The sequence below is a fragment of the Pollachius pollachius genome (genome assembly GCF_949987615.1).
Source record: "Pollachius pollachius genome assembly, chromosome: 1".
Lineage (NCBI taxonomy): Eukaryota > Metazoa > Chordata > Actinopteri > Gadiformes > Gadidae > Pollachius > Pollachius pollachius.
The window spans coordinates 2007429-2031990 of record NC_136934.1 but is presented as its reverse complement, the minus strand read 5'-3'; the positions used below and the strand labels follow the sequence as shown (position 1 = coordinate 2031990).

Here is a 24562-nt window from a genome sequence, read left to right as displayed (position 1 = left end):
CAATAGCGACGGGCTCACAACAAACACACAGGCTTCCGGGGGCGTGTCCTCTGATATCTGTCTTTCAGGAAAAGTTTCCCCTTCATATTGTAATAAAATTCAACCATACAGAAGTCATGGACGAGGGGGAACAGGAGAGGCAGTGTTTCTACACTTGTCGCTGTTACCTGACGGACAACATCTTCCTGGAGGACTACAGGCTCCACGTGAGATACGTGACTGAACAGCAGTTCAGGGCCGACCACCAGCAGGTGGGCTTCTGTCCCCCCACCTGAGCACTGACATGCTGTGTGGGTCTCTGTCCTCCCACCTGAGCACTGACATGCTGTGTGGGTTTCCGCGGCTTCTACGTGAGCACTGACATGTTGTATGTATGTTATGTTTATGATTTGTGTGTAAGGATTAGTGATCGGGTGTGCTTTGTGTGTTCCAGGTGCTCAGAAGTCGTGGTTGTATAACAGATGAGCATTTTGACGAGGTTCTTCAAAAGGTACGGAGGATATCATTAAGGTAATATTTTATCAATACCAGAAGGGAAATGGTTGGTTCAGCTGCAAAAACGCACAAAAAGAAAAGCACAGAACAGTAAGAATACAAATCTGCATGCTGTACAATACAAATATACACCCTTTATACACAATAACTTGTCGTTATTGTAACTAATCGTTTATTTGGCTGTATGATGCTATCGTTATTGTGTAAGGTACATTTGTGATAAATGAACGTTTCCTACGTTAATAATAAACATAACGTATAATAACTGCGTTCAATGTTCCCATTAGATCGCTCGGGAGGTGGAAAGACGTCAGAGTCTGAATATAGAGTCTGCTGAGAGAACGGCTGCGATACGACAGGTGTACCGGGTCCTCCATCCTCACCTCTACCACCTCCAGGTACACCCGATACGACTCACCCTCCCTGAAGATAAGGAACAGCATGTCCTGACGCAAACCCATGACCCAAACCCAGTGCTTTATTATTAGCAATTATTTTATTGTTGATATTGTTGTGTATATTTTGCTTTTGTTTTGCTTTACGACGCAGTTGTCGCTTGCCTTGTCCTAAGAATTTCACTGCCCAGTATGACCCTGTGTTGCACTGTACATTTTACAAATAAAACACTTTGACACTTTGACAAAAAGTCACTGTAATAACACCGCTAACAACAAGCTGTCCTAGGAGTCGTTCCTCGCCCCAGAGTTCCTACAGATCGTGGCGTATTGCCGGAGTTCTGGAGCCAATCAGGAAGGACTGCTTGGAATGCTGCAGTCGGAAGCAGGTGAGTTGGGAACGACATGGAGCAGATATTCCAATATGAGTGTGAAATAATGTAAGATACGCCCAGAGTTGAACGGTGGTCGGTCCTCTCTGTTGAAGCTCCCCGCGTGTTCCGCCTCGCGGTGTTCACCAGGACCTTCTGCCAGGAGCTGGTGGAGGAGCTGGAGCACTTTGAACGCTCCCCGGCCCCCAAAGGGCGGCCCAACACCATGAACAATTACGGGGTGAGACGTCTTCCTCTTCATGTTACATTAAGTCATTTGGTCTTTGAGAGGGTCGCTTTCATCCGAAGGCGCTTACAAGTGAGGCTGAGAACAATCGAGGCGGTTTTGTTTGTGTGTATTGGTGGCGAGACTTTTTAGCTCACATTTACTATTCACGTGGGGCCTGTCAAGTCCTTTGAGACTGGAATTCTAATGAGGGGCTATACTAATAAAAACCACCTCCTTGTCTCCCCCTTCTGTTGTTACTCCCGCCCAGATGTTACTCAACGAACTGGGGTTCGACGAGGGCCTGACCACGCCCCTCCGCGAGCTTTACCTCGGACCAATCGCGTCGCTGCTCTACCCGGACTGCGGGGGGTGCTGTCTGGACAGCCACAAGGCCTTCGTGGTGAAGTACGACCTGAGGGAAGACCTGGACCTCAGCTATCACTACGACAACGCCGAGGTCACCCTCAACGTCTCGCTGGGGAAGGACTTCACGGGGGGAAACCTCTACTTTGGTGACATGAAAGATGTGCGAGTTATAGCTACATTGTGTGTTGCCTGTAGATTGTCATGGGTGTGTGTGATGTGTTATTATTATAAGACACAAAGAGGTTGTTTATTTTAGATTAGCAGTCACCTCTATTGGGACGCATCCGTGTCGACGTAGAGTCTTCACTTTAACTCTATAGATTCCACTCAATTAACTAAATTGAAGCAAAAATGTCTGCCCTGCGTATTTATACTAAGTGTCACTATTGCAGTCTCCATGTTGGTTCATTGACTATTTGTGTCACTGAGCAAAGACTCACCCATCCATGTATACGTGTTTGTCAACTTGTCCTGATTAAGCGGGGAGGGATTACGCCCTCTTCCTCAAGGATGCCCTCAGATTAACGATGGACATCTCTCTGTGAACCCAGAACCTTTGGGCTGGAAGTCACAGACCCTAACCGACCACTAGAAACTCATCCCCCAGATAATAATACACCATGTCAAATACAACCCTCGGCCTCTCTGTAACACTATGTACAGAGACTTATGTGAGCCTCTCTCTCTCTCTCTCTCTCTCTCTCTCTCTCTCTCTCTCTCCTACTCTCCCTCTCTCCCCTCCCTCCCTAGGTGCCTTTAGGCGACACAGAGTGCTCGGAGGTGGAGCACCGTGTGAGTACGGGCCTGCTCCACCGGGGGCAGCAGATGCACGGCGCGCTGCCCATCGCGGCGGGTCAACGCTGGAGCCTCATCATCTGGATGAGAGCCTCGCGGCAACGCAACCGCCGCTGCCCCATGTGCAGCCAGACGCCCTCGTTGGTGCGGGGGGCGGGCTTCGCCGACGGATTCACGGACGGGGTCGGAGACGAGGAGGGAGCTCAGAACACGTCCTGTGTGCTAACTTGATGCTACGTTAAGGGGATGGATGCTAACGTGATGCTAGCATGCTGTGATTCTTGAAACACGTCCTGTGTGCTAACTTGATGCTACGTTAAGGGGATGGATGCTAACACGATGCTAGCACGACGTTAGCGTCATGTGTGCTAACACCATGCTATTCAAATGGGATACTAGTAGCATGTGAGCTAATCTGATGCTGTGCTAAGGCATTGTTCTCATTGCAGGATGTTTACTGACAGAATGTGCCTGTACTGTATATGGAAGCCCTGAATACGTACAAATGTCAGAATATGATTTTCCTTATATTTCTGAACTTCCCTTTAATTTATGATAATTATTTTTATATTTTTCACTGAGAAACCTTATATTAAATCTACAATATTTTTGTTAAACTACTACTGCGCTAGCCTAACATGACGACTCGCCACTTGGTGATTCACACATGTAAATTCTAATCGTATCTGTACTTAAATACCATATTTTCCATTATCTTTCAATGGAAACCAAGAAACATTTTTTCCTAACATGCATATGAAGAAGCAAAAATACCCAAGCTTGTATGTACAATGGTTATTAATAAGCTGTGTTCAGGTCTTGTAGGCTCTATTTTAATAAATGGTCATTTAAATTACGCAAAAATGCATCTATTGAATAGCATTAGCATATAGGCTGTGCCGCTATGGTACAAAAGACAAAACAAGTGTTCAGATTTAAAAGTGACGTTATTTTAATCAATAAAACTTATTGTTACAAGAATATACTCTGGTTTTGTTTTTTTTGAAAATATAATACAGTTCGATTCAATATCGATCATTTTGGCAACATCAAACTTTGTGGTTGTTTCTTTGGTCTGGGGGACAGGGAACCACCCGTGCAGCTTTACTAAACGGTTGGCCTCTCGCACACAGTATGGCAATACATCCCTGCAGAGGGCTTTAATTATATAAATGTATTGAGATTTAATGTCAGAATTCGAGCCCACATTGTTCTCTCTGGTTTGGGGTTTAGTATTGATGCAACGTTTGGTTAGGATTCACACACTGAGCGTATTTTCACAGCTAACTATGTATAAATATAAACACATTTTCATATACAGCACAGCGATATACACATAGCCTATTCTCTTTCTTCAAGGACATATATTAAATGTTTTGGGAGACCGTTACAATATTTTCAAACACGTTCGTAGAAAAACTCTACCGGTTAAAAAAAAAACAGCCGTCACGGAAGTGATCGCAGCGGAAATGACGTTAATTGGCGAAATCACCAACGTTGACCTTCAATCAGTTGCTATGGGAACACGGCACGGTGCGTTGCGCTGCCCCCTGCAGGCGTAAGACAGTTCTGCAAGTCAACCGCTCAGAGCTCCGCGAAGCACAACGCGGTGCGGCTGGCTCTGGCGCCCCCTGCCGCCGGAGCTAGAGCGTGGTCTCGCTGCTTATGTCGCGCCGGTGAACCACGTGGTCGGACTCGTACTCGGATTCGTAGTCGGACTCCACGTCGATCTTGACGTGGGGGACGGGGCACTGCGACTGCCCTCGGCCCGGCACCGCGGGCGACGACGGGCAGGAGATCTTCAGATGCAGGGTGATGCTGGGGAACGTCAAGCTGTCATGTTATCACACGCTCCCCCTACTTAATGGCATATAGATCTATGCATGAAACTATGCAGAAAATACACGAATAAATAAGTCTTGTTTAGGATCTGCTAAATGACTAAATGGCATATTTATGAATATTTAACGCTTTGCAAGTAACCTCCCATGCAGGTCTACTTCTGGACAACAATGTTGATTTGAAGCGAGGAAAGCGAGGGCCCAGACAAGTTCAGAACCGAAGATACACAGACTAACGTTCAGGGATGGCGATGAAACACTGACACATATCCAGAAACCATCTCTGGCTCAGCACAAATCGATAGGAGAATGTCCGGGAAAATCTTTTGGTGGAGGAAGGGGAGGGGAGGGAGGGAGGGAGGGAGAGAGGGAGGAGGCAGGGGTGAGGGGGGGAGGGAGGAGGAGGAGAGAGGGAGGAGGATGGGGGGAGGGGGGGAGGGAGGTAGGATGGAGTGAGGAGGAGGAGAGAGGGAGGAGGCAGGGGGGAGGGAGGGGTTAGGAAGGAGGGGGAGAGGAGGAGGAGAGAGGGAGGAGGCAGGGGGGAGGGGGGGAGGGAGGGGTTAGGGAGGAGGGGTTGAGAGGGAGGAAGCAGGGGGGAGGGAGGGAGGGAGGAGGGGGAGAGAGGGAGGAGGGAGAAAGGAGGAAGGGGAGGGGAGGGAGGGAGGGAGAAAGGAGGAAGGGGAGGGGAGGGAGAGAGGTAGGATGGAGGGAGGAGGAGGAGAGAGGGAGGAGGCGGGGGGGGGAGGGAGGAGGAGGAGAGAGGGAGGAGGCAGGGGGGAGGGAGGGGTTAGGGAGGAGGGGGAGAGGAGGAGGAGAGAGGGAGGAGGCAGGGGGGAGGGAGGGAGGGAGGGAGGGAGAGAGGAGTGTGCTAGTGTGTCCAAATGAAGGATCTGAACTCAATCGATGGACAAAAGAAACAACCAAAACCAAAGTATGTTGCAAAACAAACCAGAAACCATCAAGACTTAAACAAGAGAGAGCTTCCACTGGGACCACAACACATGACAGAGCTAGCATCATAGAACTGGGACCACAACACATGACAGAGTTAGCGTTACATAGCTGTGACTACACCGCTCTGGACAGAGCAAGCATCATAGAACTGTGACCACTACACACTGGACAGAGATGGCATCATAAGTAGAACTTTATTGATCTCAGAGTTTTCCTCCAAACAAAAGCCCCCAGACAGTAAGTAGCTTTCGGTTAGGGGATAATTGCCTCCAATCTAAAGTAATAACTTGAGGCTCAGGAAGGTTGCAGTATTGATCCCACAGACACACCAGTACAGTACAATGCATAAAAGGTTTCTGGTATCTTGATTCAATTGAAGGAGAGGGCAGTATGCTAGGATACATCCTTACTACTACTACTTACTCTCCTAAAATGCTCTTTATTAATCCCAGATGGGAAATGTGGGATCTGACATTAAACTCTAAGGTTAAAAGAAATAATGCAAAGGAATGCCTTATCTGGAATTTTTACCAGTTGCAATATAAGGCAAAGAACGGGTAGTTGTCAAATTTCGCGTTGGATTATTGTAAATATGTTGCTATGTTTGACACATTTTAAATGATTGAAAATCATATTTACAGGTTACTGTGTGTGTGTGTCTGTCTGTCCGTCCGTCTGTCTGTCTGTCTGCAAGCCTGCCTGCGTGCGTGTGTGCGTGTGTGTGTGTGTGTGTTAGGGGCGGTGCGTGGCGGCGGGCCAGCACTAGGCGGCCCACTGAGTGTGTGTGTGTGTGTGTGTGTGTGTGTGTGTGTGTGTGTGTGTGTGTGTGTGTGTGTGTGTGTGTGTGTCTGTGTGTGTGTGTGTGTGTTAGGGGCGGTGCGTGGCGGCGGGCCGGCAGTAGGCGGCCCACTGAGTGTGTGTGTGTGTGTGTGTGTGTGTGTGTGTGTGTGTGTGTGTGTGTGTGTGTGTGTGTGTGTGTGTGTGTTAGGGGCGGTGCGTGGCGGCGGGCCGGCAGTAGGCGGCCCACTGAGTGTGTGTGTGTGTGTGTGTGTGTGTGTGTGTGTGTGTGTGTGTGTGTGTGTGTGTGTGTGTGTGTGTGTGTGTGTGTGTGTGTGTGTGTGTGTGTGTTAGGGGCGGTGCGTGGCGGCGGGCCGGCACTAGGCGGCCCACTGAGTGTGTGTGTGTGTGTGTGTGTGTGTGTGTGTGTGTGTGTGTGTGTGTGTGTGTGTGTGTGTGTGTGTGTTAGGGGCGGTGCGTGGCGGCGGGCCGGCACTAGGCGGCCCACTGAGTGTGTGTGTGTGTGTGTGTGTGTGTCTGTGTCTGTGTCTGTGTCTGTGTGTGTGTGTGTGTGTGTGTGTGTGTGTGTGTGTGTGTGTGTGTGTGTGTGTGTGTGTTAGGGGCGGTGCGTGGCGGCGGGCCGGCACTAGGCGGCCCACTGAGTGTGTGTGTGTGTGTGTGTGTGTGTGTCTGTGTGTGTGTGTGTGTGTGTGTGTCTGTGTGTGTGTGTGTGTGTGTGTGTTAGGGGCGGTGCGTGGCGGCGGCCCGGCAGTAGGCGGCCCACTGAGTGTGGGGGGCCGGGGGCGTGACCAGGTCCTGGTAGGGGATGTGCAGGTTGAGGACACAGTACCTGCGGTCCACGTCCGACTCGGAGCTCGCAGAGCAGTTGGAATAGGCATGGTACTTATCCTACACACACACACACACACACACACACACACACACACACACACACACACACACACACACACACACACACACACACACACACACACACACACACACACACACACACACACACAAAATACAGAAGAACACACAAGCACAAGGGAATACAAATTAGATCGGTATTAGCGCGGAGCCGGATTAGACACGGACGATCCAGTTCATGGTCCTGATCACCAGCGGGGGGCAGCAGACGCCTGCATTTCTCACCTCGTCGTCCACGTCTTCCGTTTTCTTGTTGTCTTTCCTCTTCTCCTTCCCCTTCTTCTTCTTGTCCTCGTCCTTGTTCTTCTTCTTCTTCTCCTTCACAGGCAGGACGTCGTCTATCCAGGCCAGGTCGTGCTGGGAGAACACCATGTCCAGCAGCTTGCGTACGACCATCAGACCCAGGATCTGACGGGGAGACTCCGACTTAGAAAAGGCTGTAGAATAGAGCAGCCCCCCTCCTACACCATGTAACCCAGTCCGAATTATCAGGACTTTTTCTGCATCTGTCCTTTACACTAATAGGGAGGTTTGGTCACTATTGGGGACATATGGCATGGCATTATGTATATATGTTTATAATCTACATTTTATTTTACACAAATGTTTAACACTGCTCGTGTATTTAGTGACTTATGAGGTCATCCCCCCCTCTCCCACCATCCTCTCCTCCCTCTCCCCCCTCTCTCCCCCATCCTCTCCCCCCTCTCTCCCCCATCCTCTCCTCCCCCCTCTCTCCCCCATCCTCTCCTCCCCCCTCTCTCCCCCATCCTTTCCTCCCCCCTCTCTCCCCCATCCTCTCCTCCCTCTCCCCCTTCTCTCCCCCATTCTTTCCTCCCTCTCCCCCCCTCTCTCCCCATCCTCCCTCCCTCTCCCCCCATCCTCTCCCCCATTCCCTCCCCTCCCTCTCTACCCCATCTCCCCCCCCCCCCTTTCCCCTCTCCCCCCCTCTCTCCCTCCCTTTCATCCCCCACACAAACCCACCCTCCCTCTCTCCCCATCCTCCCCCTCCCTACTCCGCCCCCGGTCCCTGACCCATGGCTCCAGCTCCAGGGGGCGGGGCCTACCATGACGGGGAAGATGATGGCGAGGAAGGTGGACTTGAGGGTCCAGAGCACGGCCAGACAGATGACCTGCACCAGCGTGAAGAGGTGGACGCGTCTCAGGGGCACGTGGCGCAGGTACGGGAAGTCAGGCTGGTGCTTGGAGGGCATCATGTACAGCTTCATCCGGTCCCAGAACTGGAGCCAAAAGGGGGGGGGGGGGGGGGGCACAAGGTTAAGGTCAGGAGATCCGCTCGCATCACAGTGGGAGGGTTTACGGATTCCTTTCGCCGCGGGTCGACACAGCTCCTAGTAGGTCCTGACATTAGGGAGGGGGGAGAGGGGGAGAGAGAGAGGGGGAGGGGAAGGGAGAGAGAGAAAGAAAGGGAGGGAAGGAGAAAGGGAGCCAGAGAGAAGGAGTGAGAGAGAGAGATGAAGAGAGGGAGGGAGCGAAAAAGGCGGACGAGACAGAGGGAGGGAGGGAGGGTGGGAAGGAAAGAGAGAGAGATCGATGGAAACCCCACCTGGTTCATCATGTGTCTGTCGAACACAAACACACACCCCCCCCCCCCCCCCCCCAGCTATGGGGTCATGGCCCTGTCAAAATGTATCCACAGAATGGGGCTACTAGAATTATCCTGTCTGTGGTGACGCACACCTGAGCTGGTAGAACACACACACACACACACACACCAGCCGTGCATGAGATGCTCCTGGATATGGAATCATGCACGTCTGGTCTTTCTCTCTCACACACACACACACACACACACTCAAACATGCATATACGCACACACACAAACACACATATACGCAAGCACATACACACTCACACTCACACACAATGAGCCTTGAATGTGCCAAAGATGCTAATATCTAAATGGGCTTTAATTCACTCGTAGACCCTGAGTGTCTAATTAGCGCTGCAGAGATGTTCTGAGTGCTTGGGACCCCCCCCGCTGCTGAGAGGTACTGGTGGGGGGTTAACAACAGGGCTCTGAAGCCTGAAGACTGGAGGGAGGGAAATTCGCCCAGGGAAAAACACAAACATCACCTCCACCGTAAGGAGGTTTTCAATGTTGACTATTCAACTTATTAGCAATCAACAACGTGCACTATTCAAATGTCTTGGTCATTCTCCATAGGGGATAGTTTGAGCCAATGAAAGCTCTTTCATACTAACCTCTATATGTCCCCTCTATACTCCTATGACCTAATGACCTAATGCACGACCTAATGGCCTAACACCAACAACCTAAACATGTGACCCATCGGTTGTCTCTGCAGGATTACAGAACAACCAAACACGACAGCTAACTAGACCAATCAATAGTCCACCATTGCTGGTTAATGGAGCAACATATCTGTAGCCACAGGTAGTAGACTCTAAAGTAATGTTGACACCTCTCAGCTGATCTCCTCCTACCTAGCGGTCCAAGACTCTAAACCAAGATTCACACAACGATTTGTGAACAAAAGATTTTTGAATGAATGTGAGACCAAGCTTGAGAACTCGATTGGCACTGCTTTGATGCATGCCTCTGGTGTGATGCGTTGTGGAGTCGGTTGCCCCCGGTTACCTGGATGCCGCTGAGCGAGGCCACGCCCATGTAGAGGAAGACGCCGTAGAGAACCGGCATGGGGATGTACTACAGGAAACGGAGAGGGGGTCACGTTTTAGTGGACCTCAATATGTGTATTCCTGTGTATATACAGTGGGGCAAAAAAGTATTTAGTCAGCCTCCAATTGTGCAAGTTCTCCCTCTTAAAAAGATGAGAGAGGCCTGTAATTTTCATCATAGGTATACCTCAGCTATGAGAGACAAAATGAAAAAAAAAAATCTAGAAAATCACATTGTCTGATTTTTAAAGAATTTATTTGCAAATTATGGTGGAAAATAAGTATTTGGTCAATAACAAAAGGTCATCTCAATACTTTGTTACGTGCCCTTTGTTGGCAATGACAGAGGTCAAACGTTTTCTGTAAGTCTTTACAAGGTTTTCACACACTGCTGCTGGTATTTTGGCCCATTCCTCCATGCAGATCTCCTCTAGAGCAGTGATGTTTTTGGGCCACACGGACTTTCAACTCCCTCCAAAGATTTTCTATGGGGTTGAGATCTGGAAACTGGCTAGGCCACTCCAGGACCTTGAAATGCTTCTTACGAAGCCACTCCTTCGTTGCCCGGGCGGTGTGTTTGGGGTCATTGTCATGCTGAAAGACCCAACCACGTTTCATCTTCAGTGCCCTTGCTGATGGAAGGAGGTTTTCACTCAAAATCTCACGATACATGGCCCCATTCATTCTTTCCGTCACACGGATCAGACGTCCTTTTTCCCATGGCAGATAAACAGCCCCAAAGCATGATGTTTCCACCCCCATGCTTCACTGTAGGTATGGTGTTCTTTGGATGCAACTCAGCATTCTTTCTCCTCCAAACACGACGAGTTGAGTTTTTACCAAAAAGTTATATTTTGGTTTCATCTGACCATATGACATTCTCCCAATCCTGTTCTGGATCATCCAAATGCTCTCTAGCAAACTTCAAACGGGCCCGGACATGCACTGGCTTTAGCAGGGGGACACGTCTGGCACTGCAGGATTTGAGTCCCTGGCGGCGTAGTGTGTTAGTGATGGTAGCCTTTGATACTTTGGTCCCAGCTCTCTGGAGGTCATTCACTAGGTCCCCCCGTGTGGTTCTGGGATTTTTGTTCACCGTTCTTGTGATCATTTTGACCCCACAGGGTGAGATCTTGCGTGGAGCCCCAGATCGAGGGAGATTATCAGTGGTCTTGTATGTATTCCATTTCCTAATAATTGCTCCCACAGTTGATTTCTTCACACCAAGCTGCTTACCTATTGCAGATTCAGACTTCCCAGCCTGGTGCAGGTCTACAATTGTGTTTCTGGTGTCCTTTGACAGCTCTTTGGTCTTGGTCATAGTGGAGTTTGGAGTATGACTGTTTGAGGTTGTGGACAGGTGTCTTTTATACTGATAAGGAGTTCAAACAGGTGCCATTAATACAGGTAACAAGTGGAGGACAGAGGAGCCTCTTAAAGAAGAAGTTACAGGTCTGTGACAGCCAGAAATCTTGCTGGTTTGTAGGTGACCAAATACTTATTTTCCACCATAATTTCCAAATAAATTCTTAAAAAATCAGACAATGTGATTTTCTGGATTTTTTTTTTTCATTTTGTCTCTCATAGCTGAGGTTTACCTATGATGATAATTACAGGCCTCTCTCGTCTTTTTAAGTGGGAGAACTTGCACAATTGGTGGCTGACTAAATACTTTTTTGCCCCACTGTATATATGCTGTATATACAAATATATATATATATATATATATGTATATATATATATATATGCTGTATATACAAATATATATACTTGATCACTGGGATACTTTAAAGTTTATAGTGTTTGCCCTGTATTTCCTTATTTTAGTATTTACTTTAGCATCTTTTTCTGTTTTTCTCAGCACTACTTTGTATTGTATTGTATTTGATTGTATTCTGTGTCTCCCACTGCTGCTGTAACTAATAATTAATATATTTATATAGGATCTATAACGTTTTCTTCTATCTATGTATCTGTCTGTCTGTCTGTCTGTCTGTCTGTCTGTCTGTCTGTCTGTCTGTCTGTCTGTCTGTCTGTCTGTCTGTCTGTCTGTCTGTCTGTCTGTCTGTCTGTCTGTCTGTCTGTCTGTCTGTCTGTCTGTCTGTCTGTCTGTCTGTCTGTCTGTCTGTCTGTCTGTCGCGGAGCGTACCTGCAGGATTGGGGCCAGGAAGATGGAGACCCCGGTGAGGACGAACACCAAGATGCCCGTGAGTCTTTGTTCTCTGTGGTGGGACACGGAGGAGAAGACTGGTCAACCCCTGACCCCTCCAGAGCCCCACTAACCCCTCTAATGGAACTAGGCTGAACTCACCTGACCCCAGTAACTCACCTGACCCCCAGTAACTCACCTGACCCCAGTAACTCACCTGACCCCAGGAACTCACCTGACCCCAGTAACTCACCTGACCCCAGTAACTCACCTGACCCCCAGTAACTCACCTGACCCCAGTAACTCACCTGACCCCAGTAACTCACCTGACCCCCAGTAACTCACCTGACCCCAGTAACTCACCTGACCCCAGTAACTCACCTGACCCCAGGAACTCACCTGACCCCAGTAACTCACCTGACCCCCAGGAACTGTGGCTGCTCCCCGGGTGCGCTGGACTCGCTCTCCATCTTCAGCGAGTCGATGTGTGCGATGGAGATGACGGTGGCGGCTACGTACCAGGGGAGGCCCAGGAAGGAGCAGACGGCCATCAGGACGCCCACCCAGAACAGGTCCAGGTGATAGCCACAGCCTTTCTGCCCAGGGCCCAAGTGATAGAGACCTCATCAACGCCGGGTGGGACTACAGATACATAGATCCAGACTAGATCCAGACTAGATCCTAGACTTTCTGGTGTACGATATTTGAAGGTATAACCTTTATGAAATTAAACCTCATCAAAGCTTATATTCCTAGATCCAGATCATTAGACTTTCTGGTACAACATATTTGAAATTAAAGGCTGAGAAAATAGCATGGCAGGACAGACAGCATCAGTATAAGCAGCATTAAGGAGCCATTTTAATTCATTGTAAGGCACCGAATCGGGTGTTATGAGATCATTGTTCAACCGAGGCTTTCCTGTCTGTTTCTTTTACCAAATTAAAGCATCGCTCACCTACAAGACAAGGGACAATTTCACACTTCACTGCAGCAGAACAGGATCAGAGTGAGGGGGTGAGGGGGTTTGACTCCCAGCGGAAGGGTTCCTTGACCTCTGTGACCTTGACCTCTGCGTGCCTTGACCTCTGTGACCTTGACCTCTGCGTGCCTTGACCTCTGCGTGCCTTGACCTCTGCGTGTCTTGACCTCTGCATACCTTGAACTCTGCGTACCTTGAGCTTGTTCTCCTTGCGGTTGACGATGACGGCGCTGATCTGCTGGTCCATGAAGATGAGGATGGTGACGAGGAGGGCGGGGACGAAGCTGGCCAGGTACACCCACCAGGGGTTCTTCCCGAACGGCATCACTAGCCAGCCGCGGTCCGGGCGCGTCGGCTGGGGGCAGGGACAGGACCGGCCCGTTACAGATCATAGTTTTTACTTCATATTTTGGATTTCATAATCACTAATTATTATCATAATGATGAGTTCTGGCTCGTTGGCTCGTCAGACTTCTCCATCACCTCAACTATACAGGAAATAATCTAGTGGCAACCCAGGTCCCTGATGAGTAGACATTGTGTATCTACACAGGTGTAGACAGATTTTGAGGTTTCCGGTTATATATGTTACATTTATTTGCTGACAGGCTCATCTTTTACTTTAAACATTTGTTTTATTTTTAAATTTATTTCATTGTAGATTTTGTGTTTACTCTTCGATTTGTCTACGTTTGAACCCCCGTAGTGCTGAGAGCGGATAAGGAGCCCTGATGATGAGGGGAACCCACCCTTAACTCGGTGGGGACGATGAGCTTGGGGGTCTTCAGACCCATCAGCATGTCCAGGCCCACGAAGGTCATGATGGACATGAAGATGGAGAAGTCACTGATGAGCTTCCTTAGCTGGGGAGAGAGAGAGAGAGAGAGAGAGAGAGAGAGAGAGAGAGAGAGAGAGAGAGAGAGAGAGAGAGAGAGAGAAGCATGTCTCAGTGGTAAATCTTAAAATTGACAAGAAACAATCCAAAATCCTCCTGGCTTGGACCTTGGCTGAATAACTACTCAGTCTCACTTCATCAACTCTGAGCCAATCGAATGTGCCTGAAGTCGGTTCAATATGGAATAACTAGACCTTGGGGGGCTCTGAGAGGCCCGATTGCAGCAGACAGGCTGTCAGGGAGAGGATTCGCGTCTCTGAGAGGACCAAAAGCACCCAGACCGTGTTGTTAGCACCAGGTCTGGACAGCCGTCCACCGATGTCCTACCCTTTAGTCGGTTCCCCTGAGCGCAGCCTCGCTCTCCGTCTCCCTGGTGACGCTCCGGAGTACAGGAGCGTCTGGAGGAAGGCTCACTATTTGGGCCGGCCAATCGGGTGGAGCTTGAGCCGTGATTGGGTGGATCGGTCAGGCATGAGTCGCCAGGCGGAACGGGCAGACAGGTAGAGCAACAACCTACCTATCATCCTCCCTAGGTCAAAGGTCAACACTGGGGTCGGACTACCCAGAACCTTACCATCAACCTTCCTGGGTCAAAGGTCAACACTCGGGTCAGACTACCCTGCACTACCCCTCAACCTCCCTGGGTCAAAGTTCAACACTCGAGTCAGACTACCCTGCAGTACCCATCAACCTCCCTATGTCAAAGGTCAAAAGGATACTCTGTATACATGGTAGCATATATTTGAGAATAATTAACATAAGTAATGCAATTCCACAAGGAACCAAGTTACACAGTAACACAGTCACAGCGCCACCTCTGGTGAAAGAGTTTTTACTGCAGTCGAACTGTTCCCTGATTGGAGGGAATGGTTCCAAGTTGGGTGTCAATGCTCCTGAGATGTTCGTGACACCGTTCGGTTCCCGGCTCTCCTCACCTTGGTGGGGAAGTAGCGGCTGAACTTGAACTTCTTGAGGGACACGGTCATGGAGTAGGTGCCGAAGAACAGGATGAAGGACATGAGCGCCAGGTCGGGGACGAACTTGCAGGACGTTCCCTGCAGCGAGCCTCCGTACGTCAGGCACTCCTTCTTACTGAGCTGGCTCCAGTCCAGATCTGTCACATTCACCTGGGAGACGGGTGAGGATTGAGGGTGGAGATGCAAGGTTGTGAAGTGAGGGTGGTTCATCAGATGGGGGTGGGGCGTGAGGGTGGGTGAGCGGTAGAGGGTGGTGTTTCAGATGGGTGAAGGTGGGGGGTGTTGGTATGGTAGTCGGGTGGGGCGGGGGGGGGTGGTGATCAGGTAGGTAGATGGGGAGGATAAAGGGAGAAGGTCAGAGTTAATGCTGAGGCCAAACCGCCCCCCACTAAGAGGGAGGAGGAGGAGGTGGGGCGATCACTGGGCAACAGAGACCGACAGTATCCAGACGGGGGCAGCGCGCGCGGGCAGGAAGTGCCCGCGGCCGCCGGCCTGTACCCAGAGGGGCGTCCTCAGCGAGGCCTGTCCGGCACCGCGGGGTCCTTAGGGCGGGAGATAACCTCGTCAGCCAGCAGGAGGTCATCGCAGCGCAGAGCGCAACATCGGCTTAATCGCCCTCTACACACCCAGGCACACACACACACACACACACACACACACACACACACATGTGCATGCTCACACACACACACACACACAAACACACACGGACGTGCATGCTCAAATACTCAAACACACACAAACACACACGCACGTGAATGCTCACACCGACACACACGCAAACACACACACAAACACATCCACGTGCATGCTCACACACACACACACACACACACACACCCACCAAGACACACACACACACACACACACACAGATAAGTACATGCATGCTCACACAGACACACACACACACCCTGACACACACCAAGACACACACACACACACAGACAAGCACATGCATGCTCACACACACACACACACACACACACACACACACACACCGTGACACACACTCCGCCGGCAGATGGAAGTGGATTGGAGGGGCACTCACCCCGGGGAGAGTAGAGGCGTTATCTGGCGCGGGAGCTAAAGCATGAGGACCATCAGAGCCACTGTGGAGGAAACAGACGGCACAGCGTGAGCGTCTGGAGCCGCAGCGCTGGGACACGGGTCCGGAGAGACGTCTGACATCGGGGGGGGGTACTCACTCGATTAGGGACGGCGGCCATGTTGTGAGCACGTCGGTGAAGACAGACAGGAGACAAATCAGTTACAGAACTCAATGTTTCCCATGTGTTCAAGACAAGCTCTACTGTATTTCTACTGGTCTCTCACTGGTCTCTACTGGGATCTACTGGTCTCTCACTGGTCTCTACTGGGATCTACTGGTCACTGCTGGTCTCTACTGGTCTCTACTGGTCTCTGCTAGTCTCTACTGGTCTCTACTGGTTTTTGGAAGGATGTTGACACGACCCATTCAATCCCAGTTCATGATTTATAAAGACTTAATCGAAGGACCGGTTTGGGGGATCAAAGCACCAAAGCAACTCCTGGCCTCTACGGACTAATTTAACTCATCCGCTCAGAATATCATTGGGCAGAATGACCTCCTGTACTGATTCTGAGCTCAATAATTACAACGGCAGTACATCACTTTAGTTTTAGGACTCAATGTGCTACGGCTGGAGTTTGTAGAAGTAAAGAAGAGGATAGAAGTGCTTCACAGAATGCCTGATCACAAAGAGCAGAGTGCTGCACTGCTATTGGTTTGACTCATGATGACCAGGCCAACGCTAAAGGATCTCAGGTACCAGGAAGTGAGTTTTAATAAGTTGGTGAAGGATGTTTGAGTACAAATTACACACTAGTCATAATTTCATCATTATAATTGCTACACACACACACACTCACACACATACAACGACATAAACACACACCAACAAAACAAGAAACACACACACACAACAACACAAACAGACATCAACATCACAAACACACACATTCACAAAACTAGACACAAACACAAACCAAAAACACAAACACAAGATACAGGTTAACAGACAAAAAAACACATACTCTAACAGCAAACACACACACACACACACACACCCCACCCTCAAGGCAGGGAGACTCACTCGGGTCGGGCGCCAGACACTCGCACTTGTATGCGGTGACGTAGTCGGGCCGGAAGGCGGTGTTGATGGGGTAGTACTTGAAGGAGCCCGCCATCTTCTTGATGGCGTCGGAGATGAAGATGAAGGAGATGAGGCTGGAGAACCCCTCCTCGGTGAAGCGCGTCATGTACCTGATGATGTAGCTGGCGTCCGTGGCCACCAGGACGAAGCACTGCAGGCAGGAGTGGATGCCGATCCACAGCCTCAGCTCCATGTAGTCGATGTCGTTGGTCCTGGGGCGCGGGGACGGCACGCGGTAAGGTTAGGACACCGTGTGGCCTACAGACACGTGACACGTGGTCAACGCGTGACGTCTTAACGTGGGCAGGGCTAGTTCTGAGAAAACCAGCGTGATGTTTAGTTGAGGACACGGGACTCTGCTCAGCTCTGCATGATGTTTGAACAAGGACCGCCTTACTCGTGAACAGCATTTATGTCTTTTCTTGCATGTTGGGAGACATGCAAGAACATCATTTGTTTCGCTAAATTCTGAACGACATACGTTTACATTATGGAATTCAGGAAGCAAGGAATTCAAAGGACTCATGTGTGAGCATAATCACACTCCAGGATAGGGGTGGAAAGCCTCTATGAGAAATGATCCTATAAACAGGGTGCGATTTGTGAAAAAACCAGAGGGGGGGATAATTTTGAGAAACATTTTAAAATGTTTCAAAATGAAGACGGACCCTGTGTATTTTGGTTGTTAATTATTACGATGTAATGGTGAAAATACTTTGGGTGGGGGGGATAATTTTTATCCCCACCGAGGATAAAAATAATTCAGCAGAGGGTAGGACGTGTAAACCAGAGGGGGGGATAATCCCCACCATCCCCACCGGCAAATCGCACCCTGCCTATAAATGACTCAGGATGGGGATCTTTCTCTATCTGAACTACACGCTGTGTTCCAGACAGACTCTGAGAGGGGGGCGCTCACTTGCTGAACTCGTAGAGCAGCTTCTCGAAGATGAGGATGGGGCCGGTGGAACTGAGGATGATGAGGGGCTGGCCGCTGAAGAGGCAGAAGACCGTCCCCGCCAGAGCCGTGCCCAGGAAGCTCTCCATCACCCCCTGGAGAGAGGCAGCGTTTAAACACAACCCAGTGGAGAACAGGCTTGGACAACCTGCATACATTCAACACTTGCATACACTTGAGTACCGAAGGGGGAGAGAGAGGGGAGGAAGAGAGAGAGGAGGAGGAAGAGAGAGAATGAGAGAGATGGAGGAGAGAAAGAGAGAGAGGAGGAAGAGAGAGAGAGGGGAGGAAGAGAGAGAGGGGTGGAAGAGAGAGAGAGGAGGAGGAGAGAGAGAGAGGAGGAAGAGAGAGAGGGGTGGAAGAGAGAGAGAGGAGGAGGAGAGAGAGAGGGGTGGAAGAGAGAGAGAGGGGTGGAAAGAGAGAGAGAGGAGGAAGAGAGAGAATGAGAGAGATGGAGGAGAGAAAGAGAGAGAGGAGGAAGAGAGAGAGAGGGGAGGAAGAGAGAGAGGGGTGGAAGAGAGAGAGGAGGAGGAGAGTGAGAGAGGAGGAAGAGAGAGAGGGGTGGAAGAGAGAGAGAGGAGGAGGAGAGAGAGAGGAGGAGGAGAGAGAGAGAGGAGGAAGAGAGAGAGAGAGGGGAGGAAGAGAGAGAGGGGTGGGAGAGAGAGAGAGATGGAGAAGAGGAAGAGAGAGGGGGGAGGAAGAGAGAGGGGAGGAAAATAGAGACTTCTCCTGTCTTCCAGCTCACCTATCCACCTGACTTTCTGTTGACTGACCATCTGACTCCCTGTTACCTGTCCGCCTGACTTCCTGTTACCTGACCACCTGACTTCATGTTACCTGTCCGCCTGACTTCCTGTTACCTGGTAGTTGTCTGTGGCGTCCCCCAGCAGCCCGCCGAAGGTGATGGCGTTGGTGATGCAGCCCAGGTAGATGAAGAGTACGGCCGAGATGGACTGGAGGTGGAAGCCCTCGTAGAAGTCGCTAAACACCCACGGCAGCTTCCTCTTGATGTCCAGGAACAGACCTCCGCAGAAGCTGTTACACACACACACACACACACACACACACACACAAATGCAGCCTTAGGGACGTTGTCAATGAACTCGACAACTCAGTTGACAACACACTTTGTCGTCGGGGAAACATATTAAAAAAAAATCAACAGTATGAAACCACATACTCAGAGCGCCCTCTGTGGGCAAAGGGTGGAACTAAGATCACGAGAGAGAGAGAGAGAGATAGATACGTACCGTCCCGTGAAGGCCAGCTCCTCCCCCATCTCGTGGGGGATTGGCATCTCCTCGTCCTCGCTCAGACCCCCCCCAGCTCCCGCCTTCCCGTTCATCTGCCCCAGCTCGTTGAGGGACAGCACCGACTTCCTGGGGGGGGGAAGACACCGTCAGGGTCATCGTAGGGCAAGGCAGAGGAGGGAACCAATGCTAAATGGACTGTCTTTATACAGTTCTTTTCTTAACAGTGGCCACTCAAAGTGCTTTAAAGTACTGCCTAACATTCAGCCATTCATGCACACATCCACACACCGATGGCGGAGTCAGCCATGCAGGGCGACAGCCAGCTCGGGAGCAGGCTTCTTGCTCACGGACACCTCGACACTCTGGGAGGAGCCGGGGATCGAACTAGCAACCTTCCGGCTACCAGCCAACCCGCTCTACCTCCTGAGCCACAATTAAAGCTTAGCTCGCTGTGGGCCGTGTTTACATCTCAGCCATGCAGGCATTTCATTTGATACCTTCAAAAGCCTGCCACTTCACACTATAACTTCAGTCATATCTTTATTCTAGGACAACTCTGTCCTTAGGTTGTTCGCTAGCACTCTGAGCTCTGGTAGCGAGCGAACCTCCCACCTTTTGTCGGCGGACGTGACCTTCTTGGGCGGCTCGATCCGGATCTTGGGGTCCCACTCCCCGGGGGGGAGGACAATGACCTCATCCAGGAACTCGTCGATGCCGGCGATGAGGTCGTCACGGTCGCGGGCCTTGTACGCCACGTCGCTGAACAGCTGGGGGGGGGGATAAAGGGCAGAGATTGGCATTAGATGGCCATAAGGTTCTGGGTTACAATCTGCTCTGTACTGCTCTGTACTGCACTGTCTAACCCCTACCTGCTCATTAACGATCTGTCACTGCACTGTCTAACGGTCTCTCTTATTTCACTGTACATCATAGAGGCTGGCTCCCGGTATCCTCTCTAGAGGCAGGCTCCTGGTATCCTCTCTAGAGGCTGGCTCCTGGTACCCTGTCTAGAGGCAGGCTCCTGGTATCCTCTCTAGAGGCTGGTTCCTGGTATCATCTCTAGAGGCAGGCTCCTGGTATCCTCTCTAGAGGCAGGCTCCTGGTATCCTCTCTAGAGTCTGAATCATGGTATCATCTCTAGAGGCAGGCTCCTGGTATCCTCTCTAGAGGCAGGCTCCTGGTATCCTCTCTAGAGGCAGGCTCCTGGTATCCTCTAGAGGCAGACTCCTGGTATCCTCTCTAGAGGCAGGCTCCTGGTATCCTCTCTAGAGGCTGGCTCCTGGTACCCTGTCTAGAGGCAGACTCCTGGTATCCTCTCTAGAGGCAGGCTCCTGGTATCCTCTCTAGAGGCAGGCTCCTGGTATCCTCTAGAGGCAGACTCCTGGTATCCTCTCTAGAGGCAGGCTCCTGGTATCCTCTCTAGAGGCAGGCTCCTGGTATCCTCTCTAGAGGCAGGCTCCCTGTGTCCTGTTCAGAGGCAGGCTCCTGGTATCCTCTCTAGAGGCAGGCTCCCTGTGTCCTGTTCCGAGGCAGGCTCCTGGTTCCTGTGTTGCCTGCAGTAGCTCCGACCTCGTCGATTTCCCGCTCCCCGCCCCACGCTTCGCCTCATCTAACCGCAGTATATCAGCCGGGGGGAAGAGGAACGTCTGTCCTGTGAAGAGGAAGGCCACGACCCCGTAGAGCTGAGCGAGACATGGCTCTGACCCTGCATCCCTTCCCCTCCGAACCTTGTTACGGTTCATTCAGCAGACGCTTCATCCAAGACCAATACGGAAACACTAAAGGGGCAGGTGGTCCCAGGACGTCTCGCTCAATGACGGATAGCTGCTGCTCACTGACACAGACTACTCTCCCCGGTGTTAATAACTGCTGCTCTCCCAGAGAGACCCCACACACACCATGCACAAATCGTCATGATCTGAGGCATCATGGGTATCAAAGAGGGCAGCGATGACATGCAGCTCTGAGTCCCGGCAAGAAAATGGAGGCTTTAAACGACACCAGACGTTGTTTGAGTACCGTGATCGTTTTTTTATTTGAGTCTATCATGACAAGTAATCATTCAATTAAAATTCATTTTGATTATGGCCTTGTTTTGGCAGCTGCCATGACCCGATAAAGAGCACATCAATCCGTTTGAATCCTTCCCTATAATCATATCATTAAACACAACACATCATTATGTGTTAAAACAGGAGCTCTTTAAACAGAGAGACGGTCTGACTGATTGATCCCCGCTCTCTTGTTAGCGGAGGGTATAACTAGAGTGCTCGTTAGTGGACGGCCTAACTAGAACACTCGTTAACAGATGGTTTAACTAGAACGCTCGTTAACGGATGTCTAACTAGAACACTTGTTAACGAATGGAGAAAAACTAGAACGCTAGAACATTAGTGGACTAGAGCGCTCATTAGCAGACTAGAGCGCTAGTTAGCGGACTAAAGCGCTTGTTAGAGGACCAGTGCGCTTGTTAGTGGACTAGAACGCTTGTTAGTGGACTAGTGCGCTCGATAGGGGACTAGAGCACTCATTAATGGACTAGGGCGCTCGTTAGCGGACTAGGGCGCTCGTAAGCGGACTAGGGCGCTCGTAAGCGGACTAGGGCGCTCGATAGTGGACTGGTGCGCTCGTTAGCGGACTAGAGCGCTCGTAAGTGAACTTGAGCGCTCATTAGCGGACTAGGGCACTCGTTAGTGGACTAGAGCGCTCGTAAGCGGACTAGGGCACTCGTTAGCAGACTAGGGCACTCGTTAGTGGACTAGGGCGCTCGTTAGTGGACTACAGCACTTGTTAGTGGATTAGGTTGCTCGTTAGCGGAGTAGGGCACTCGTTAGCAGACGGTGTATAGAGCAGTCGTGGAGAAGCAAGTCTTACATCGTCCACCATGAGCGTTGCCATGGCGCGGCCGATCTGGTTGTAGGCTTTGGCCTTGCCCAGGGGCCCCAGCAGGACGAACAGGAACCTGGCGAGGAGCCGACAAACGGACAGGGCTTCAGTGGGTCTGCTGCGGGCAGGGGGGGTTAGTACGCTGGGATGGGTCTGGGATGGGGCCGTGTTGAAAGAGAGTTGAGTTTGGTTGAGAGTTGGTATGATAGAACGATATCAAAGGAACGACGCCAAACACACAACTGATGCACGTATTGATGGACTGACCACTCTTATTGTAACATGTTATATTAACATAACATGGGAGGATGTTACATCAATTACAAAAAGGCATGTGAGACATGACATGATAAAGTGACACATAGTATATGACGTGACATCAGATATGATATAAAGTGTTGATCAACACCTTATATCATATCTGAGGTATAAAGTAGATGATACAACACAGATCACAAGACATGACACGGAGTGATACGAGGCAGGGTGGGGCCCCCACCTGGTGGGCACCGGGACCTCCGTCAGCCCTCCCAGGGTGGTGGCCTGCTCCAGCCGCACGAACGCCACGAAGGGCTTGTCCAGGAAGTCCACCTCCCCCACCAGCACGTTGGACGCCTCCGCATCACGCGGGATCTTCTTCATGAACTTGTTCTTCAGCTGGGGGAGGGAGGGGGAGGAGGGAGGTGGGGGGGTTGGACATGGAGAGGGGAGAGAGAGAGGGGAGGGAGGGAGGGAGAGAGGCAGGGGGAGGAAGAGAGAGGGAGGGAGAGAGGGAGGGGGAGAGAGAGAGAGGAAGGGGGGAGAGGGTGAGAGATGGTGGAGGGAGAGAAGGGTGGAAGAGAGAGGGGGGAGGAGAGAGGGGAGGGGGAGAGAGAGAGAGGAAGGGGGGAGAGGGCGAGAGATGGAGGAGGGAGAGAATGGCATGTCGAGACAGTGAAATATTTATCAGCCTCGGCTCGCAGTCTCCATGACAGTTGGACCTGATCGATGGAGCAGGGTGTTATCCTGACTTCTGCTCCGCTGCAGAGTGAGATTTGACCAGGATTCAGTCCAGTGATAGCAGGACGGCCTGTCCAGGTGCTGCTCTATACAGACCTGACTCTATCCCACTAACTAACAAGTTCTACTCTTGACAGTTCAACGCTATTGATCCCAGACAGGAAACGTACAGCACAGCAGTAGAATACCACAAGATACGAATAACAAAAAAATACAACGAAAATATACTGAAAAAATGTCAAAACAACTCAAACATTTTGACAGCGCGAACAAACTCAGTAAGGTTCGGGAAAAGAGTGAGATGGTCAAACTACATCGTGTAGCTGGTAGTCCAGTAGCTGATGGTGAGAGAGGGACAGAGGGACGCCCCCGAACATACTGGGGTGAAGGCTTTGTACTCTCCTTCCACCTTCGGTAAAATGACTCACAGACTCCAGGCCCCATTGGGCCCCAGGCTCAGTGTGAGGGCCCAAGACCTAGGCCCCACATGAGCGCCCCGGACAAAAGGCTCAGTGTAAAGGCCATAGACCACAGATGCTCACACATACATGTATATCACGCATACAAGGATACACACATGCACATGTATAAAACACACAAGAATGTATGCAGGGATGCACACACATGCACATCAATGCTCACACACACACACACACACACACACACACACACACACACACACACATTCAATCCCACACATAAAGCAGCACAAAGCAAATCTAGCAATTACCGAGCCATTGTGGGACGTGACCTAGATGCAACGTGTGAAATACAATACGGATCAATCCCAGGCCCGTTGGAGCATACGACTGCCACTTCACCACGGGCACACAGGCTTCAAACCCCCGTGTTCCGGCTCCGTGTCGCCCTGATCCCGGCTCTGTATTCACTCTGACACCCTTTTGTCCTGTCGGCCTTTGATTGGTTCGTTCCCCCAACATAACATTTACATTGACGGACGAGGTGTTCAACGAACGACGCCGCTGAACCCTGACCCATCGAGAGCCCCGCCGCGGAGTGACAGGCCCTGACAGCTCCCGTCATAGCCTCCCCGGGACTCTAGGATGAGGGATTTAGGCACTACGATTGTTTCCGCGTTCGCCTCCTCCATCGCTCCTCTCCTCCGTCGCCATGAGTGATGGAGGAGAGGCGGCGTCGCCACGGCAACCACGTGTTCATTAAGGCAGCGGCACAGGGCTGAAGGGGACGCGCAGGGAAAAGGTTATCTCTGCAATTACGGCGGAATCAAAATGGAGGCACCGGGCCCAACCCCCCCCACCCCCCAAACCCCCTCGCCCGCGGAGCACGTTCCCCGCTGTCGGACCGTCGCGTGTCACCGTCACACACACTGCGCTGACGCACCGCTCTGACGCACCTCGGGGGGGAGACGGGTGTCAACTCTGACGTCAGGAGCAGTTAAGGAAGGGCACGGCCGTGTTTGAAACGCTTTCG

The 24562-nt window shown here is 50.9% G+C and overlaps 2 protein-coding genes across 2 annotated transcripts in view; one reads left to right on the top strand and one right to left on the bottom strand.

The window, feature by feature from the left end:
• The first annotated feature begins 68 nt into the window (after positions 1 to 68).
• ogfod2 (2-oxoglutarate and iron-dependent oxygenase domain containing 2) lies at positions 69 to 3591 on the top strand. The gene is made up of 7 exons (XM_079739062.1): positions 69 to 251; positions 434 to 490; positions 783 to 893; positions 1180 to 1279; positions 1378 to 1502; positions 1759 to 2016; positions 2607 to 3591. Exons 1-7 carry the CDS (start codon positions 117 to 119, stop codon positions 2880 to 2882), a joined length of 1062 nt encoding a protein of 353 aa, XP_079595188.1. The 5' UTR covers positions 69 to 116; the 3' UTR covers positions 2883 to 3591.
• Positions 3592 to 4294: 703 nt separating this feature from the next.
• The window catches only part of slc4a5a (solute carrier family 4 member 5a), a gene marked incomplete at both ends in the record, with an annotated part of 28342 nt that continues 8074 nt past the window's right edge, over positions 4295 to 24562 (bottom strand). The window contains 18 exons of the mRNA XM_079734366.1: positions 4295 to 4469; positions 7074 to 7132; positions 7379 to 7561; positions 8221 to 8394; positions 9777 to 9845; positions 11967 to 12039; positions 12384 to 12562; positions 13142 to 13303; positions 13698 to 13811; positions 14779 to 14970; positions 15871 to 15905; positions 16955 to 17226; positions 17934 to 18067; positions 18833 to 19007; positions 19223 to 19351; positions 19838 to 19992; positions 22100 to 22187; positions 22611 to 22768. Of these exons, the coding sequence (XP_079590492.1) occupies positions 4295 to 4469; positions 7074 to 7132; positions 7379 to 7561; positions 8221 to 8394; positions 9777 to 9845; positions 11967 to 12039; positions 12384 to 12562; positions 13142 to 13303; positions 13698 to 13811; positions 14779 to 14970; positions 15871 to 15905; positions 16955 to 17226; positions 17934 to 18067; positions 18833 to 19007; positions 19223 to 19351; positions 19838 to 19992; positions 22100 to 22187; positions 22611 to 22768 (2526 nt within the window). The remainder of the gene's footprint in view (positions 4470 to 7073; positions 7133 to 7378; positions 7562 to 8220; positions 8395 to 9776; positions 9846 to 11966; positions 12040 to 12383; positions 12563 to 13141; positions 13304 to 13697; positions 13812 to 14778; positions 14971 to 15870; positions 15906 to 16954; positions 17227 to 17933; positions 18068 to 18832; positions 19008 to 19222; positions 19352 to 19837; positions 19993 to 22099; positions 22188 to 22610; positions 22769 to 24562) is intronic.